This window comes from Semicossyphus pulcher, unplaced genomic scaffold (assembly GCF_022749685.1).
Source record: "Semicossyphus pulcher isolate SPU_LCO1_2020_fin unplaced genomic scaffold, fSemPul1.0.p SCAF_10, whole genome shotgun sequence".
NCBI lineage: Eukaryota > Metazoa > Chordata > Actinopteri > Labriformes > Labridae > Semicossyphus > Semicossyphus pulcher.
Window position 1 is genome coordinate 27,745,934 of NW_027211604.1, and position 21,263 is coordinate 27,767,196.

At 40.1% G+C, this 21,263-nt stretch overlaps 1 protein-coding gene across 1 annotated transcript; it reads right to left on the reverse strand.

The window, feature by feature from the left end:
- Window positions 1–3,673: 3,673 nt before the first annotated feature.
- On the reverse strand, window positions 3,674–20,087 carry acer3 (alkaline ceramidase 3). Its single transcript, XM_069670018.1, is given in 11 exon segments — window positions 3,674–7,402; window positions 7,492–7,537; window positions 8,231–8,335; window positions 8,840–9,003; window positions 9,005–9,100; window positions 10,577–10,612; window positions 10,723–10,804; window positions 13,670–13,722; window positions 15,077–15,129; window positions 15,290–15,400; window positions 19,985–20,087. Coding segments are annotated over 11 exon segments (903 nt in total). The 3' UTR covers window positions 3,674–7,348.
- Window positions 20,088–21,263: the final 1,176 nt, after the last annotated feature.

Consider the following 21,263-nt stretch of genomic DNA (forward strand, 5'->3'; position numbering starts at 1 on the left):
CTGTCCAGACCTTGGTTAATGTTGTATCATGCAGTTCTAACATAGAACATAATTAATCATTATGCAGAATCACAAAATAATAAAAGATACTAAGCATACTCATTCTTCACTTTCTATTTTGTTCATTTAATAGTTTTTACATCTGTTCATCAAATGGGTAATATTCAGTGTAGCTCTTACGGGGTCATTAAGCACCCCATAAACAAAATGCATGTGTGTCTGTGTGTGTGTTAGTGTTTTAGTTGCCTGGTTGATACCATAGACTGTATAAAAAGATAGACGACATGACAGCCTTGTTACTAACGATGATGATTTAAAAAAACAAACAAACAAAAAAACGCCCGATACACTGCCTGTCAGCTCCAGTGTCCCATCGCACTTGAAGCTGTTTGTTGCCACTTTGTCTCCTCCTTGCTCCCCCTGTTGCTCCCTTGTATTAACTCCGATGTACGTCACTTTAGACAAAAGTGTCTGCTAAATGATATTGTAACATTGTAACAGCTCCCTAAAAGTGAAGCTAAACCCTCTCTATCGCCCCCTGCTGACTGGCTGCAGTATAGGTCATAAAGCCCGCCTCCTCCATGTTAACAGATGGGACATGAGTCAAACTATCCAAATACTCCTCAAATACATTTTTCTCAAACATGGTTTCTGTCATTATACTTAGTTGTTATCATGCTGATTTATGTCCAAGTGTTCATTTTTCTCACAAGTTTACTTTAAATGAGTTATTTGATGCTGTAAAAAGGATGATTGACAGCTCTGTTGACAAATGGGGCTCCTGCAGTCGATCTGTTCCAGAGTAGCAGAGTAGAGGACGAACGGCGAGAAGAGACGTAACAAAAACAATCACTACAGTCATTGAAGTTTCCATACCTGTGAACGTTAACCTCAGACCAACTTAAAGAAGCTGTTCTGCTGTTAAACACGGGATCCTTGCTGTTTTTTTGGTAAGTGTGTATTTGGGTTAGCAGAAGTGGCTATGGTGGCTCCACCCGCTGGTCTCTACTGCGCAGACTCTGGCTCTAAATGACATCATCATCGCAAGATGGCAGCGCCTATCACGGGGGCAGATGGAGACGCGTTGTCCATCTATATATACAGTCATTGGTTGATACCTTCTAACCCTGGATCAAGACAAGTACTTACACGCTACTGATCATTGTCTCCAGAAATCTGCAACGCCTTTTTCTAAACATGTTATGTAAGTATGTGTGTTAGCTTTTATATATGATATATTTCACCGAGACATGATGTGCAAAAAAGAGTTTTGGCATTAAGGTGACGAACTAATAATAACAAGAAAAAAGAGAGGGAGATTCGAAAGGAATCTTAATTTATTGGCATCATTACAAACAAACAGATTGATTAGTGACTCTTTTAAAAGGTCTTTTTGCCTGCAATTGTTCCTCTCAAAGCCTTTTGGAAGGACCTTAGACGTAAAGGAATATTGCAGAATGAGTACAAATCCAAATCTTGGGTTAAGGCTGCTTTTGTCCACTGTAACAGTCACACCTTTAAAGCTTGAAGTTGTCGTATTCACATTACTGTCCTTATAGTCAGTCCGTGTGTCCTGTCCCTGAACTGTCAATGTCCCAACAGGCTCTACACACAGCAACACAACCAGCACACACACACACACACACACACACACACACACACACACACACACACACACACACACACACACGCACACACACACACACCTTCATCTTCCCTGGAACCTTTGGGGAAGTTCCTTCCTGCTAAATCATCAAATCAGTAACTGAATCCTGGGATGACAAGTGGCTGTGATGCATACTCAAACAACACAGTGTCCTGTGGACTGTGGTGTTTATCAGGGCTCTATCAGCAGTGATGTGTTTACAGCTGCCTCAACCTCTGCAGTGCGTGGCTTGCACTGTTATGCTGTATGACAAAATGATCAATTTGTTATGTGACACTATTTCCCTGAATAGTGGATATTGGATAAACAATGCTACTCCAGTATCCTGGTTGACAGGCCGCCATGGTGTCAACTTGTCATCATCGGTAGATACACCCTAAGCACACACTGCTTTGTCTTCTAATTGACTCTAAATGGGACCATACTTTAATAAATGAACATCATGCTGCTTTGGAAAAGACTTGAAACTATTGATAGAGCACACAAACTCATTAGGAAAATATTAACTGAGGTAATACATCACCTGAGAAGTAGGCTAAGTTCCTTATCTGGTTTCATACAATGACTGTATAAGAAGGTAAACGCATCTCCACCTCCTCCCGCTGCACAAAAGTGACGCCAAAATACCTTCGGAGCGGACGTTGCCATCCTCTGCATTTGGAGTCTGTGCAGTACAGATCAAAACACACCTTTACCTTGTGGCCTTGACGTGTTGGACCCTCAGGTGGGCTCAGTCTGCAGCAGAACAGCTTCTCGTGTCGGTCTGAAGCAGATATTCACACTTATGGAAAGATCAGTGACTGTAGTGTTAGGTACGTCTCCTCTCGCCGTTCCTCCTCTACTCTGCTACTCGAGAACAGAAAGCTGCAGGAGCAGGAAAATTCAACAGAGCTGTCAATCATGAGGTCACACCCCCTTTTTCATAGCATCAAATAACTAATAAAATGTAAACGTGTGAGAAAAACGAACACTTGGACATAAATCAGCATGATAAGAACTAACTATAATGAGAGAAACCATGTTTGAGAAAAATGATTTTGATTTTACAGTTTATATGACATAGACTGTATAAAAAGACTGAAACGCTGGTACCGCAGATGAGGCACACCTCCCCGTGGAAATCGTATGTTTTCTGCTTTTTCTTGGCGTGGCCCCCTTCACTGTCCATCATAAATAAATAAATTTGACTTAACAGGCTAACAGCACCAAACTCCTCACTTTAGCTCAACTAGCGTACAGTGTAACTAACCTGACCTGTCGATGGAGGTTGCTGCAACATTGCTGTGATTGGTTAGGTTCAGACGTTGACAACCTCGACAGAAGCATCACTGTTTGTTATTGACAGCTGATTGGCCTATCCTATTGTTTTGTATTGGAGCGGGTGGGACATCTGTGTACTTAAATGAACTGAAGTGGGAAGAGGCTTTCAAGGTGCATTTATTGTCGTCTGATCTTTTGAAAGAAAGAAAGAAATGCTCTTGAACAAGTAAATTAAAAGTGTACTTCAGAAATATTACAATTTACCTAGACTTTCTTTTCTATAAGCACGTCTTACAGTATGGTAACAAATACATGGAGATGTTTGAAAAATCTGTGTGATCTTTCACAAACCAAAAAGCTTGTCCAGCTCAAAACTATGAAGCAAGTTTAGGCAGTTTATTTTACAAAGCTGCTGTGCTGAGTTAACATATACATTTGCTGCATCTTTTCTTTAAAGTTCAGTAATAAAAATGCAGGTCCATCCAGATCAGAGCATTACGGGAATATGCTGGTGCCTGTGCTTGTGTCACAGCCAGTAAGTGAGTGCCACACCTTCAAGTTACATAAACCAGATAACACCCTGTAACAACAACCTTCTCTGTGACAAGATGCTCACATCTGTAGGTAACAGATTTTAGAAGTACTCTTATGTTTATGGAGACTCCAGCCTACGTTTCATGTGTCATACGTTTACGCTCCGAGCAGCTCCAATCAAAGTGTCATGAAGTCGACGTGAAACAGAATTAGGAAACAATAAGATACATTGTGACACGTTTGTCTTTTATTTGACAACACAGAACATTGTTTAAAACTGGCACATGACCAAAGTGGAACAGAAAAGTTGGCAGAGTTTGCTCTTCTGGCCTCAACACATTAGTATCATCACGTACAGCTACAGTAAACATCATTAGAACAACCCGTCACTGAGAGGTTGGACACATGAAATGAATGGAAGGCCAATAAATGAAGGGACAGACTTTACATTAGAAGCTGTTATTGTTTGTCCTCATGATGCTTTTACTGCTTATAATCAGGGCACACTGCACAACACCGGGGACCATCTGAATGGTTTGTGTATCATGAACATCAAGGCAACTTGGATTACACTGCAGAGTTAACAATAAGGCACCCTCTCTGACCACCGCTCACCTCTGTGGATGAGCCGTGAGTTCAAGAAAATGACAAACATGGATGATTCCACGCAAACATCTGAACAATGCTAATACTTATCTTTCATACATTGTGCTTATGACTGTTTGTAACACTTAAACCATTGTTATATGAGAGTTTGTTACATAGCATATAGGTGTGAGATAATCCAGCACACAGCAGTTTAGGAGGCCACGAAAACAAAAATAATAATGTTGTGCATCTTCCGATTAACCACAATGATTTCAAGCTCCAGGTTCTTTAGTTACATATCGATCATTTCACAGTAAAACAAAAGTTAAATGAAAAGCCCTTCATTTCCCACCACAGATCCAGCACATGAAAACTGAGGCAAAGGTCTACAGTAGGTAATTCTTCAATGCACCATGGCATGATGGCACTGTCTAATATAAGCTGGAGATTTATGCCCCCTAGTGGTTGCATCATAAACTGTTTCACTATGACATTCCTTCACAAGGTGTATGTGCCTTCTGACGTTTAGGAAACTTCAATCACTTAATAAATAAAGTGTAATAAATGAAATGTAGTACTGTGGGATAGAATTAAGTACTTGGAGAAATTATGACTTATGAAAAAAGGTTGGGAACACTGGTTTAACTTTTACAGCATCAAAACAAGCATTAATGAGATGATAAGTATTAACGTCATGTTACACATCTGCATCATTCACCAGTTGTTTTTGTGAGCATGCATGTTAGTAGTAGTTTGGCTCTTTATATGTCATTTTAAGGGACTTAAAGGAGCAGTTCTCCCCTGGAAAAAGCCACTGTCAGTCAAAGCTGGTGTTCTCTGTAATCAATAGAAGCAATAATATTTGACAGTGGCGCCATAGCTGTGGAGAAAGTTGTACAAACACCTCAAGGTTTCGCCCATTCTACACTCCTACAACACCCAGCATGCATTGCGCACCTCCCTCTGAAAGGAGAGACGCTGGAGTGAAATACGACCGTTTCACTGCAAGCAATGGCTCAGAGCGGTATAGAATCTGAAATACTACGAGAATATACCGGTGGATCGTCTGAAAAATCTTCAGGTCTGCAGTCTACATTTCAAACCTGATGATTGTATGAGACATGACATCGGAGGCGGGCGTCCTGGATTGAGGAAGGGTAGTTTAGCGAGCTCCCTGGCCTCCGCCAGATGACACGTTTTATGCAGTCTGGTGGAGGTTTTCCAGGGCCCATTGGAGAAGCGGATAGCGTCCTCCAAAGGCACAGAGCAACATTGCATTATATTTCTTCCATAATGGCATTAGCTCCCCATAATAGCATGAAAGAACTGAGGTTGAAAATCAGCAAACTGGCCCTTTAACAATGGCATATTCTGCATGACTATATTCTACAATTATGCAAACTGGAGGTCTATTGACAAGCATATGAAAGCAAACAGTATGTTGACAAATACATGGAGAATTTATTGAAAATCTGCGTGATACTTTACACACCTGAAAGCTTGTTCAGCTAAAATTTCAGGGTTTAAGCAGCTGATTTCTTCTTTAAGCCTTGAAGAAACTTGTTATAGTTATTTGTGAATATCTCTCAAGTCCTCCATCAATTCAGGAGATGTTTCTACTTCTGCTGACATCGTTCGTCTAGAACTGAACGAGAAAAGAACATTTCAAAAGACCTCTGTTTCTTAAGGAGTAGGGCGTGTTAATTACAATAGTTGCCAGCAGTAATGGATCTGCTTTGGAAACTTTGGAAAAGGTGTCGGTTAATAAGAGTCCAACTAGTAGTTAGAGTTAAATATTATAAATACTTGTATACTGGGGCTGAAACTGCGTAAAGCATATTTAGATAGTACAACAAGGTTTCTACTTATAATATATAAGTGAATGACCTTTTAAGTCATGCAGAATAAAGCATTAATAAGTGCCTTTAAAGACTAATAAATAGCCAATATGCTGCTAATATGCATGCTACGCATCTCGCACCCCCTTGCCTGAAGCCAATAAAGGTGCAATGATGCAGACATATCCCATTCTTCCTCTTGGTCCTTTGACTGAATATTAACCATACAAATAAGAAATCTTTAGGGAACAGGTTGCCTCTGTTAGCGTGTTGGATTCGTTGGGTTTGATGATCTTATCACCACTAACGGCTTCAGACAGACTATGTTCATGTTGAGCTGATGCGTTTTCAGTCATGGTTCTGCCTGTTGCATTATTTGTGTCTGATCAGATCAGATGCTGGTCTAATCCTAGCAACATTTTTTAAACACATCACACCATGTATGAGGCTCATTGTGATTCTGATACAACCCAACACTGGCCCCTGTGGGCCTGAGCAAATGTGTGCAGTATCACTTTAAAGAGAGTGAATGTCTTTCTCTGTCCACAGAAACTTGAGATGAGGAAAGTGGTTCAACTTGCTCTGAGCACCTGCTAACAATTCACCCTGTCCCGGTAAAACTAAAATCCAGTGTTATGAGGCTGAGAAGCAAAACTGAAAGCACTGCATCCCTTTTTTTGATTATACGGAGGTCAAAGGTTAGCATGTCCAACACGTAACAAATCAGTTTAAATTCCCAGAGCAACTTTGGCAAAGAAAAAAAAGTTATTCCAGTCTTGGCATGTTTTCAAGTAAAAGTGAAGCCAGTGGCAAAGCAAATGAAGACGTACGAGCTGCAGTTAGACAGTATCTCTTTCTAGCTGGAGGTTACTGTCCCACATGTAGTGAGCACGTCCATAAACAACACGATAGTTCTTGAAAGGGGATTAGACAACACTGTGTTGTAAGTAGAGCTCCCTCAGCTACATGTAAAACTACACATTTGTTATGCTTTAGTTTAGGGGTCTATTTAAAGATCTTTAGGCTTCGAATATCTGCAGAATCAAACATACAACAATAATTACACTAGTGTGAATCCTGATTCTCAATGACACTGTTTCCCTACTCCCAAAATCACAAATAGGATCACATCCATAACCCCTTCAGCACTTACCACTGCAGTGGACTACACATCATATCTGCATTGACAATTAATGAGCAATTAAGTTTTTACACTTCAAAAAAGCTACCCTAATAAATTATGATTAAAGACAAAAATCTTCCATTTCTTAAATCTGGACCCAGTGCTGTACTTACTTAATCCCCACAGTGCAGAACCTAAGGGTCCCCAGGGGGGTGCCCTGGGGTCCACCTGCCCCCTTGCTGTGTGCTGAGTTCCCAGCAGGGGGCATCAAAGGTCCCTGTGCTGATGGTGCCTGGACCTGGCAGTCACCATCCTGAAGTTGGTCCTCATCCCTTCATTTCAGCTCGTCTTCTGTGGTTCTATGTGCAACGTGGGCCACACTCCAAAGACAAACTGGACAGAGTAAGGAGAACACAAGACAAATTAATCAATTATTGGGTTTAAATAACAGCTACAATCTAATTGCATAAGGTTAGACATACCTTCACTTTTGGTCTGTACTTGAGGTAGGTTGTCCTGATCTGCAGGCTAAAAACAGAACAGACATTAATCAACTTTTATCACCACAAAAAGGATTGCCTCCGGGAGGTTGTACGCCTCTACAAGCCGGTCAAGTTGCAGTTTTGATTCCCATAGAAGGACTGTGGCCTGGACGAGGGATATATTTTTAAATTGAATATATTTTAAAGAATTCATTACCCTAAAAACTGTTATAAGTAGGCCTCCATCAAACAGGAGAGGTTGCACCGAATTCATTTAAAGGAGGGACATAACAAAAGATAATGTCTTTCTCTGTGTGTTTCTCTGCAGAGACCCTTCTCACAACAACAGAACCAACAGGTACGTATGGGGTAGATTGCCTACTAATCATCAGGGATGGTACCATCATCCCAGATAGATTAACCACAAAATATTAATCAGATTTTTAAGAAATCCGTCTGTTGCTGAGATATTGGTTAACAAGAATGGGAAAGCACAAGGTCACAGTGACCTTTGACCACCAAAAGCTAACCAGTCCATGCATGAGTGGACATTTGTGCCAAAAGTGATGATTATTCCCTCCAGGTGTTCCAGAGATAATGTGTTCACAACAAAATAGGACAGAACAAATGGCTAAAGTGTGTTTCCAGGACATAAAGATGTATCAGTGAAAAGAAATTGATGTTTTCAGCTACAAATGTCATCAGTTTATCACAGCTATAACACATTAGGAAAGCTCACCTGAGAAGTATGTGCAGGTAGGATCCAAGGCCTGTGAAGATGTGCCACCAGGCATGGAACTGTGTTACTGCTCCAACAACAGGAGGAAGGTTGTATCTAGTGGTCCTGAGGAGACAAAAAGAGTTGATGAAACGACTTAAACTTCAATTGATTTTCAAACATGCATCTCTTACAGAGTGAGATTATGAAGGACAGGAGGCCAATGGTGTGAAAAATATTTGATCTACATGTTTGATTTAATAGTCATGTTTTCATATCTAATTCTCAACATGCATCATGCATTTTAAATCATTTAAATCTGTGCACAGATCATATTTCACTACTTATAGCTCTAACACCTCAATCAAGTCTGATACCGGGTGAGCGGTGTTTTTTTCTATGTTTGAAAATCTTTTATTTTACAAAAGTATAGTTAGATATATTCCACAGAAAATATGTTGGTAATATTTGTAGGCATCTACATGACCTCTTAACAAGGTTAAAGTTACTAACTGTTGATGTGACTGTTTTCACAACAACACAACTTGTAAAAAGGACGATGATAAACATTTCTTCCAACATTAAGTAAATTAATGCATTATAACATTATGAGAGAACAAATTTACGCACCTTAATGTGAGACAGTAGAAATTGTCCATGTTCCACAGGAGGAACCCTAACATGAAGATTCCTAACGAGGTGTAACACAGCGGTCTGAGCCACGGGTACACCCTGATGTTTACAACAAAACAATGAAGAAAACCATGAGTTATTTCATTCAGTATGAATGAACAACCATTCCATGCAGATGTTAATGTCAAGGCTAACTTACCATGTAACAATGTAGATAGATCTGATCACCAGGCAAGCTACTAGAGTACCATACATGACCTAGAAGAAGATGAAGACACAGTTACTTATCTGGATTCGAGACACCACAAGAGCTTGTGGGGCAGGACAAAAGACAATTCTGACCATGGACTATTTACTAGTTCATTCTAAGGTCATAAGCTCAAGACTTTTAGCTCTCCCCCCTAAAAGTCAACAGTGTTCAGTTTTTATTGGGAGCTGAGTTAACTGCAGGGGTCACCTCCTCTCCAAAACAAAAGGACCTGGTAATTCAAACCAGTAAAAACGCTGACTTAAACAGTTTGACCTTAAACATCAGTGTTTTTCTGTCGCTGTTTGGCAGACGCAGGATGTCAGGGCTGCACGCTGAGCTGCAGACTGTATATTTTTTATCAGCTTGCTTTTAGGTTAGGATTCCTTCAGTGTTCATCATTCATTAACAACGTTTTTACTGAATTAATGGGAGCTGTTGTTTAAAGTTGTTTCATGTTTTGATGATTTTAGGGGCTGAAAGTTGAGGTGTCGCTTTTAATCAGCTTGTTTTTCTTTTTCAGGCAAATCATATTGCACTGTTGGGATCTCATTTTAAAGCTCCTGTGAGGAGTTTTTCTCTGCTTATGAAACGGACTGAAATTAATTCTGACAAAATGAATTCTTCTACGTAAAAGAACGACTCTCACATGAAACACTAACAAAGTAGTGCATTTGGCATTACAATGTCTGGATGACAGCCGGCGCTTTTTGAAAACTTGGATAAACTAATATTTTACCAGTAAAACAAGACTCACGTAAGCTGATATGAGAGTTTTTTCTGGCGCTAAACTGAAAAGAAGGATACATACGTATGTGCAAAACTTCATGTTGAACAGCTAAACCCAATTCAATTTTAGAAATTCTTAATTTGGTACAGCCCTAGTCCCTTTTAAATAGTAACTTGGGCAAATCAACACATTGGGTTACATGTTTTCAGTGGGATCTCTATTTAAAAGAAGTAGGAGAGTACTCAAACACAAAGTCTACATTCGAACCAAACTCTCCTTGTCCCTTTGCTCGAGCAGGGACAGCATTTTCAGTCTCCTTATGAACCACCATAGAGCAGTGTGATTACTAAACACAGCCAGCTCCGAAGAGTAAACACAGGCAGCTTTGTCACATTGTCCTTACTGTTGTGAAGCAACACACACTGAATGTGAGACTCTGAGCAGGTACAGACACGGTGTAAGAGAAGTGGCTGTAGTTTTAATTAGAGGTTAGTTTTGGTTTGGTTGGTTGTTTATAGCCGTGGCTATGAGATTCTTCTTCTTGGGACAAATGTCGAACGTGTTTTAATCCCATTTTAAGGATTCAGAGTTTAGAGCTCAGTTTTTGTCATCCAGCATACACCAGAGTGAATGTTGCATGCTGAGCTGGCAAGCCCAATGTTTACCGAAGGTTCAAATGACTTGTGGTACACTGAGCCCTAACAGCAAACAATAAGTGATGTGACCTACGTGAGCGACACACAGAGCACTCCCTTACCTGGTGAAAGATTGGCTCCTTCCACTGTAAGTATACCTGCAAAATAAATACAAGAACTACTCAAGAGGATATAATGTTAGCTTAAGCTTTATTTATAAAATGGTTTAACTGACTGTAATCGACACATAATGAGGACAGATACTCACCGCAGAGACTGAGACACTGAAGAACAGTAATAACGCAATAGATAAATAGCCAATTTTGTTTTCTTGTTTGAAGCATTCATATCTGAAAAAATGAAACAGGTGAGTTAATCTTACATGTGCTCCTTGAATAACTGTAAATAAGCAAGTAATGGAAGGTTGCATGTGAAACACAGGTTCTCTGTCCACTCTACGTATTCCAAAAGTATGGAGACTCTGTTGGACACACAGCGAGGACACTAATCCAGTCTAACTGCTTCTGTAGGATCAAGAAATGGCAACCCAGTTTGAATCATAGACCGTATAAAGTAGTGTACATAGCGTTTGTGTTTCAAAAGTGAAGCCAACCTTAAACCGACATTGTTTCTAAAGACCAGCAGGTAAATAGAAGTCTGATTGTCAGACCAAACGGACAAATAAGCTTGATTTATTAACTCAATAAACATTTATTTAATGGAATCGTGCTCTCAATCGCTACTTTAAAGTCTTCTTAAATAAAGACTGTTTATTGAGTAGATTATAGTCCCATTTAGAGTGAAATAGGCAATAAAGCAAGGTATGCTTTCCAGCATGGCTTTAATTGACAAGTCACCACCATGGCAACCATGGCAACCTGTCAACCGGGATAGAGAAGTAACGATGGGTATCCATCCTGTCCTCCAAATACAGTCTCTTCTAGCTTCAAAAAACCAAGTTGGCGACGGTCATGATGACGAACGCAAGGCTTAAAAACCGTAGTCAACTAACCAATATGCGATGTGGTTATGTCCATTTCTTACACACAAGCTATGGTATCATTACCACCACCAGAGAAGCCACCTATGTGTTCATTAAAGGATCTATTGACAAATACAAACTATGTACCCACCCATGGCATAGATAGACCCATGAAGCAGCAAAGCAACCCTTCGACATACAGGCACTGCAGGTGTAGGTGTAGCCAGTAAAAACATGACACATTTCACTGGGCATCTGCTCTGCAGCACAAAAATGCAGCATCTGAATACAAACTTAGACATCCTTTATCATGGCAAGAAGATGCTTTAACACCAGTAAGCGTTCTTCTCAGCACTAGCAAACTCTTAAGGCCAGACAGGGCACAGTTCGAACTGCCCTCTCAAGCCTGCTAAATGGTCCTGAAGAGGGTAAAAAGATTGAGACAGGAATGTAAGGGCATAGAAATGGGCAAAACACCCCTGAGCATCAGCTTGTAGGTAGGGGCAGCAGTCCTCATTCTACAAGCAAACACAATGGCTTACAAGAATGCTGAATTTAAACGAAGCTATTTCAGATCAGCTGTTTCAAACGGAGTACCTTTGAAAAAAAAAAGAGAAAAAATGGGCCTTGAAACTCCTCCAACATTTCCTCGAGGCAGTGGAGGATGTAATGGGTTGCGCAAGAGTACAGATTCAACATTCCCCACTGGCACCATGGCCGAAATACTCACCAAAAATTGGCCTATGCTACCCTAGTTGGAGCCTGTACTCCCTGCAGAGTCCTCGCCACAGGATGGGGTAAACTCATGCCAAATAACTTGGCCCTCTAAGGGGCAATGCCCAAATAGTCGTAGTGCAGCCTGAGTACACATTTTTCTGTGGGAATAGTCTGAGATTTTGCAGACAGTTCTGCACTGTATGCAATCCAGTAGACTCAGGTTACTAGCTTTTAAACCTCTTGGTTACTGGCCCTGAATCAGAAATGGGATAGCTAAGCACCCAGAGCTGAGTGCACCAGCTGGGCGTATGCCTGGTCGTAACCTTACGTCCAACTTAGAGCTGAAAGTTAAGACAGACTTTAACTGACACCCTGTGCACCAGTTTGACTTAAGCCCCGTTTGTGTTGCACCCGGGTGTATCTTTTACGCCTAGGATGCAGCAGGTGTCAGTTTAGAAAGTCAGACTTACCAAGGTAGAACAAACGGTAAAAGTAACAGTCACATAACCTTAAAGGAAAACGCACGTCTTTTTTTTATACCGGATAAATAAAAGGGCATTAAAACAAGAGAGAGTCGTCCGGGATCGGACAGTAAGTTGATCGAAATGTTTCGTTTTTGTTCCTGTTTGAATTAATTAAATAGCTCTCCCCTCAGCTGCAGCATGTGTCGGACAGAAACGCGGTGCTGTCCCCACCCTGCAGGTGCTGATTGAGCATCAGCACATCAGACACTGCATGCTTGATTATTTGTGTTTCCTCATTTCACTACCCGTACATTTTTTTTTTTCTTACTTTTGTTTTCGATATCCATATCTTCTGTTGATCATTTGATGAGAGAAGTTAGCGAGTGCAGACGTGTGTTGCTTGGTAACAGTCACAGCCTGTTGAGTGTTCACGTGGACGCGCATCATAAGACCGGATGCAGCTACAACTGGTATTTGTTTTTTAACGTCCAGCTGGTGCATTCGGCAGTGTCATGTTGTTGTCAAACATCTGTCGAGGTTTGTTTTTCATTGTTGTGTCAATGTACAAAGAGATGCTGGAGCAACAACACGACAAGCTGTACACTTTCTACTTTGCTTGTTCACAAAGTTTTCATGGGGATTCAAAGGACCAGCCACCTGGTTTCTCAAAGGTAAAACATGATACCCATGTAGGCTGATATAGGAGTTTGGTTCTGGGCTAAGTGGCAAAAAGGAACAAACAGGCAACACTTCGTACTGAAAAGCCAAATCAGATTTAAACTCTGGAACTAAGTGTTAGATAATCAGATAATCAGCTGCCTCTTATCAGATCAGTCCTCGCACATGTGTAAAAGGCAGGGCAGAGAGATAGTGTGAACATGGTGGAGAACAGGCTGAGATGAGGTGAGAAGAGATCAATAGTTACATTAGATTCAGTACACTCTACAGCCACAAGAAGATGACACACTGTACTTTTTGAGGATCAATTAGGGATTCACTGGTTCGTTTTCGAGCCACAATGAATAATAAATACAAAAAGTTGAGCCACTTACAGACAGTAGACAAAGACGCATGTACTGTAAATCATTGGCAACTCGTCCATTAACTGCGAATGAAAACAAAGAGGAAAAAAAAAGAATGCATCACTACAGGATTATTTTTTTAACATTGAAATAGGGCAGCAATAGTTTTACCTATTTCATAACAACACTTTCCAAGGCAACAATGAGTCTCCTTCGTGCATCAGTAAGAATAAACTGTATAAAAACATGGACAACATGACAGCTCCCCAAAAGTGAAGCCAAAACCTCTCTATCGCCCCCTGCTGACTGGCTGCAGTATAGGTCATAAAGCCCGCCTCCTCCATGTTGAAGGGAACCTATTTTAGCTATGCAATCAATGTTCTATTATTGAAATGTGTTTTTGAATCACGTTGGTAAAGTTTGTTTTGTTTAAAGAATTGTATACATATTTTAATTTAATTATTTTTCGGAGCCTCTCCTTGTAGGCCCTCCCCCACATGTGCGATCCCACGCGGGGGAGCTGCCGCACTGCACTGTCACTCCAAAGTTGTAGAAAACATGGCTGCTCTATGATCCTTTATTCGGCCTTATATGTACGAGCCAGACTCATCAGGAGGTATCGGAATGGTAAGTTGAAGTCTTGACGACGACTTGATTACAAGCTAGTGCGAGAAGGCAGCCTGAGGTGAATGACGGTGAATGACGATTGGTCGATTTCAGTGAAAGCAAGGTTCTACGTAGAAACCTGCAGCTGTTCTGAACGGCCCATTTCAGAGCCGTCATCTTTTTAAACATGTCATTCTGGAAAAGCAGGAATTATGCAGTTTTCACTTTTTCACTGTGAATGATAAACACCCAAACATGTGAAACCCATGCACCATCTGAGAATATCCATTTAAAAGATACGGCCCCTTTAACAGATGGGACATGAGTCAAGCTATAAAATCAAACGGTCAAACACCTCAAATACATTTTTCTCAAACACGGTTTCTGTCATTATAGTTAGTTCTTATCTGCTGATTTATGTCCAAGTGCTCATTTTTCTGACAAGTTTACTTTCAATTAGTTATTTGATGCTATAAAAAGGAAGTGTGACCTCATGATTGACAGCTTTTTTGACAAATCCTGCAGCGTTCTGTTCCCGAGTAGCAGAGTAGAGGAGGAACATCTGCTTAAGACCAACAACAGAAGCTGTTCTGCTGTTGACTGTGCTGATGTGAGGGATCTTTGCCGTTTTAAAGTGAAATGTGTGTTTTGGTTAGCAGAAGGGGCAGGTCATCAATATGGCGGATCCCTTCAGTGCAGACTCTGGCTCCATATGCACAAGATAGCAGTGCCAGCCTCGGGGGTATTTTTGGATTCACTTTTGTACAACAAGAGAAGATGGAGACAAGTTGTTCATCTTTATACATGGTTCAATCAAAAAATTTAGCCCACCTGCATCTCATACTTCAACGTCATGTGGAAGCACCAGGAACCAACACCAACCACTGGATAAAAAATCCCACAAAACTGAGAGTCAGGACATACTGTGTATGTATTATCAGAAGCAAGTACTTAACAACTGAAAAGTTGTTGTTACCTAAAACGTGTAACGAGACCTGTGTTTGCTTCAGTGTGTCACTGAGTGTATGATTTAAACAGACTAACCTGCCAGTCCAAGGAAAGAGCAGATGTAGCGAAGCTCAAGGCCGTCACGGAACATCTGCAAGGCTCCAAAAATGGGAGGAATAATCATAATCAGGTTGCTGACAGTGTTCCCTGTTTGAAAAGACAAAAGAGATACATAAGAGTGATATTTAATGACCTGTGTGATATGAACACCTCTGAATGCCTCTGTGATTGGGTGACATGAGAGCACTCAGAGTTCAGAGGGACAGTCTGGGTTACATATTTGTGATGATTATAACAGCCACATGAACGGTATCTTATTACAGAAACCTGATCACTGCACCAGAGTTCATGCACACTTCTGTTTGCTTCCACCCTACATGGATTGTCTGTTATATTCGTTAAACAGAATTCAGAGCACTGAATACTCAAACTATTGTGTATCTGACACTTTATAATGTGTCACCATATAATACTAGTGGGTTGCGTTATCTTCCTTCAAGTCAAACTTGATGTCACCTTGGGCTGTAGCATATTATGAAGGCATTTTTACACAGTGTTGCAGCTTTTTATAGACCAGGCAATTAATCAGTTGATCAAGAAAACAATAGGCCGACTATTTTACAATATGTTGCTGCAATAAATTGTAATGCAGTTCCAAAAGTACAGATATCTGGAATGCCTCTGATGCAGCCTAAAGTAATTATCTCAAAGATTTTCATTTAAATAAATGTCTGTTAAGTCAGTTGTTCCCAACCTTTTTGACTACATGGACCAGACAGTAGCTATAATATTTCTGACGGACCGGGCGGGGGTGTTGATTCGGGCCGATCCGACTACAGGGAGAGACGGCGCGGGTCACAGACAGATGATCCAGAGTGTCATCTACAAGCAATTATAACAATGTGATCCAGCAGTGAGCAGTTTATAATCATGCAGCGCAGTGAGGACACCGATCTGTGAGTGGTTCTCATGCTCTGCCCCTGTGTGTTTTGATGCTCTGTACCCGCTCAATAACGTCACGATACTTCCGTATTTCCATGCAAAGTTAAAGTATCCACTCTATAGTTAAAGTTGTTAAATATAGTTTAAAGTCTACATGGAGACTAAATGTCTCCACATGCTGTCATATGTCCATATGCTGTGTAGTTCAAATAAGAGTAAATAAATAACTGATAACACAGAGCTGTAGAGGAGCATCAGGCTTCATGATCAAACAAAGTTTCATATCACGTCATGGGATGCAAAGCCAGGGTTGCCAGGTTTTCCAGCTGAATTGGGCTACTTTGGAAGTATTGCTGCAGGTGCAAGGTCCTGTGTGGTTGCACACTGCGACGATTCTGACTCTGTGTATGGAGGAGATGTCACAGTCACCTATTGGGTTTTGCGGCCTGGTACTAAACAACCCAAGGCCCGGTACCGGTCTGCAGCCCTGGGGTTGGGAACCCCTGTGTTAAGTAATTTTCTATCGCCGAATGAGGTAACACAATAGTGATTGAGCCTGGACGTCACACATGCAGCACTGTCTGGATATCTGGGAAGTGTGCTCCTGCAATTAGCGTTTATCGCCACAGGTGCTGCCAAACAGAATGAAACTGAGATCTTTGAGATTACAACACAAGGTGTTTATAATAATCAAATGAATTCTTCCTTGCTGCTCTGTTATGTGGTTTTCCAGTAATGATGGACTTTAATAGTAGATATTAAACAAATTCTACTTCATTCACTCTCTGTATGCATTTGTTCATGCTCTTACAAAGGGTTTACAGGACATACAACGCTGATAGCAATAGTATCACAGGGCTAGAAGTATACAGCTGGGTGGTGGTGGGGGGTGTTAGAGGAACTTCTCTACTATTTTGATTGCCAATGTTGTCATTATTACTCAAATGCAGATGAGCTTATTGATGAGTGTCTATTAGTTGAACTGGAGTGTGACGACAACATTGCTGGTTTGAAAGAGGAAAACCTGGGCTGTGAACCTGGGCTGTGGGGGTGAAAAACGCTTCAACAAGTCAAATTTCTTAAAGTTTGCCTCAAGCAAAAGGTATTTAAGAGCTTCATCTGTAAACGTGGTCTACAGTTGAACTGGTGTCAGTGTTTACGTAAAACTCCCTCCCCTAGGCCATTACTGCATTCTTACTCTGCTATTGGTACACATCATCAGGTCCACAGTGAGCCTAATGACAGCTCACCATTCATTCACACTTTACTCTTTCTGGGTGTGGTGATGTACAAACTCAGTCACGGAAAACAATCAAGCGTACCAGGATATTAAACAGTTTAAAAACGTATGCTGCTGAACACTTGGCCTATTTTCATAACTACCAGGACGCTCTCCTTTATCTGCTGGGGTCTGATAAAAGTCAAGGTGTTCCCTTGGGGCCCTTGGATTGATAATTTAAAATGTATGGACTTTGGTTACTGATAATAAATGAACACAAGCTTAAGACTACAGAGAGTTTTGTTTTTCACATTTCAGTGTGAAATGTGTCCTTCCTCTGTCTGCTTTCTAACGTCACTATTTGCTGATCCTTTAAAACAGAGCTAATGCACAAAAGCAGACATCAAATGAGGATTAAAGCCCTGTCGGTATCTCTTTTTTTTTACATAAACAATGCCTCATTCCAGCCATTGTAACCTGCATCACCGTTCAAATGCCAAACAGTTCCTCTGTGGCTGAAAACAATTACCCAGCAAGGCCAGCGTGTGTCATTTGTGCAAACAAAAGCTTCAACTGCCAGTATCTTGGATATGCTGGAGTCCGGCCATTGCCAATGTTTGTGAAAAAATGTTTCACTGAAATGAATGATTAGCTACAGTATGCCAACAAAATGTACCAAACTTAATGACTTTTTAGGACAACAGAATAAAGTCTACATAACTACAACTTTAGGCCTCTTAACATGGGCACAATACAGAGAAAACTTAAAAGCAGTAATCTAATCTGCTTGAGCTTTCCTTGAACTCTTAGTTGCATCACCTTGTACCCTGAGCAACATAGACCATATGGTTACAGCGACGGGTAGGTCCTCTAACATACAGTTTAAATTGACTGAATCAAATTAAATCTTTAATCTGAATTAAAACGGTGAATTTAAAATGGACCAATAGTATTGGAGATAGGCATGAGGGGAAAAAAACACTGAGAGGAGGAGGATTTTTAAAAAATGTGCATCAAAGTTGAAACGTAAGTTGAATAAAGTCAAACTTTCAGTATTAGTGGCAGGCATTAAATAAAGAGAGAGGAGTAATATGTTTTTTCTTTTTATAAAGTTTAAGTATAAAAAATGATTTGAGATTATAGCCACATAGTTAGCCATTGTAGTTTGGGGTCAACAGGTCAGCTGACCCTGTCGACTAGACTAAACTAAACTAAAAGTTTACCTGTTAAGATAGGTGTTTAGATGATCTGATTGCACCAGGTTTGTGTTTTACATATATTGTGTGTGTTTTTGTCAGTTTTGCACTAGGGTTGCACAATATGACAGTATATATCCTTAAAACTATACGAAAATGTTTATTGTATGTGTTTTTCTATATCGTCTCCATCGTGATGTCACCATAAAAAGCGACTGAACTGTTTAACGACTATTTTTACATCATTTTGACGTCGCTTTACGTTCTAATCCTTACACGTGGGAGTGAACCTGGAGCGAAGCATAGAGGAAGGCGCTGTTTATTAACATGGACATTAACGGGCAGAAAAGCCCAAGTGAAAACGGAAACTCAGTAATTTTTATTTGTCAAGTATTTAATTCACACAGGATTATCCAAAAATAGGCTCTACCATGTGGTAATTATATCAATTTTTTTGTTAAATTACCAGAAAACATGTTATATCGTGATATCATTATCAAGATATGAAAACTCCTATATTGTGACAAAGGATTTTGGCCGTATGGCACAGCCTGAGTTTGCACTTTTTATGGGTCGTCACCTCAACCTTCAAGATTTTATTCTTGTATGTAATTTAGCTAATATTCCTATATGTAATATAATAGCTTTTAAATAATGTCTATATTAGATCTTTGTACTTTCTTCTTGCTATTTTGGCTAAACGTCCTAAAAGAAAAGCAATGCAAAAGCTAAAGTCTCTGTTATAGGATATTACTTTATGAGGCAGCTTTCTGAACAGTTGGACACCAACAACGTCTGAATCTAAGATAAAGGTTCCTGGTGAACCAGTTCTTATCGTTAGACAAAGCAACGAGGCGCTTCCTGACAGTTTTGAGGAAACATTTTATCAAGTTTCAAGTTGAGCCTGTGAACGCCAACGCTTCTAGTGAAGGGAAACAATGAAGACCATGTTCAAGAGTTGACTGGTGATAGCAATGTATTGAGTAGTAACGTTAAGCTGTGATGTGTTAACGTTAGCTACATCGCTGCACCGTGCTGATACTAACGTACAGTAAAGCTAACCTTTATGGAAAACAGCTCGACAGAAAACAGGTTGACTTGTTATGTCTTTGGTGGACATGTTTCTTTTTCGTTTTTACACCTCCAGCTGGTTTAACGTCGTGTGAGCTAACGTCGGCGTATAACAGCTAACCGCCGAATCATATCAGCCATTATGATAACATAGATACAAACTGTTACGGCTGCTACTTCATGTTTACGTTATTGAGGGGCGACTGTACGTTCCACTGTACGGCTATCCTTCCGCAAACTCCACTAAAACGAGCTCGACATTCACATTTTTAGGCACACACGGTGCAGTTAGACGTTACTTACAAAATTCGGCGATGTAAAAAGAGACGACATAATTTTCTTCACACCAGTCAATCGTTGAGGTCGAGTGCCCCCAGTATCCTCGTCTGTCCATAGTGGGAGCCATGATGGAAGAGAAGGAGGAGGCTGTGGGTTCTAACGGATTTGTAGTCCCATCACAGCGACGATACCAGCCCTTTTCCCCTCCTGTTCCTCCTCCTTCTCCTCCTCATTGGTGACGGAAACACGGATAACAAAGTCCGGGACAAGTGCTTCTGCAATAAATTACAGATAATAACAGCCTACTACTGTGTAAGAGCACCGAGTACAGAAAAAGGCTATTTACATATTAGTCATTATCAATCATTATGCTGTGTGCTGAGTAATATTGGAACAAATTTACGTTGTTGTTGTTTTTTATTAAAAGCCTTTGCCTGGCACAATTAAACATACATTTAATCAAAATTGTCCATGTAATGTACAAATTATCTCAAATATGCATTTGTATGTAATCATGCCATTAAAATGTATGTATTTTCATTTTATTTGAGATGCACTTTAAATGCCCTTTAGATAAAAATGTTTGAGTTTTAAGTCAACATTATGAGTGCAGTCAGAATGTCAACTTTAAAAACTTTAAACTTTCTTCTGATAAAATTCTAAAAATACAGATGAATTTTGAGAATAAAGTGAGAGGTTAAACTCATTATTCAAACTATGTTTTCCACATGTGGCCTTATCCTCTTTAGGATATAGTTTGTGCATGACTTTGGCCTACTCAAAACATCAGTCAAGTATTGTTGGTTGAAAATTAATCATACATTCAGTGATCATATTAGCTGGAGTCCATTTAGCCTACATAAAACCATACCCATGTATTTGTTCATTATCTACTGGGTTCATGATTGCTTGTTTGTCAAAGCACTTTGTAAACTCTTTTTTTTAAAGGTGCTATATAAATAAAGTTAGGCCTATTATATAAATAAAGTTATTATCTCTGTAAGCAGGATAGAACCTGATGCAAACATCTATAAGACATGAATATGTAAATACTGTTACGACTAATGAAAGCAGTATGGAAAATATAGTCATGGTGAATTTGATCATTTGTTCATGGTGAGCAACAGGAGTCCATGATACATCCTGCATCGATACATGCAGTACATCACTATTCAATAGTTAAACATTACCGAAGTGTATTATTTTTCCTCGTGCAAAGTTTTACACATCATTCTAATCTAACAAATAATCAAAAATGAATGTGATTTCAAACACATTTTTATCTTTAAGTTAAGTTAAACTT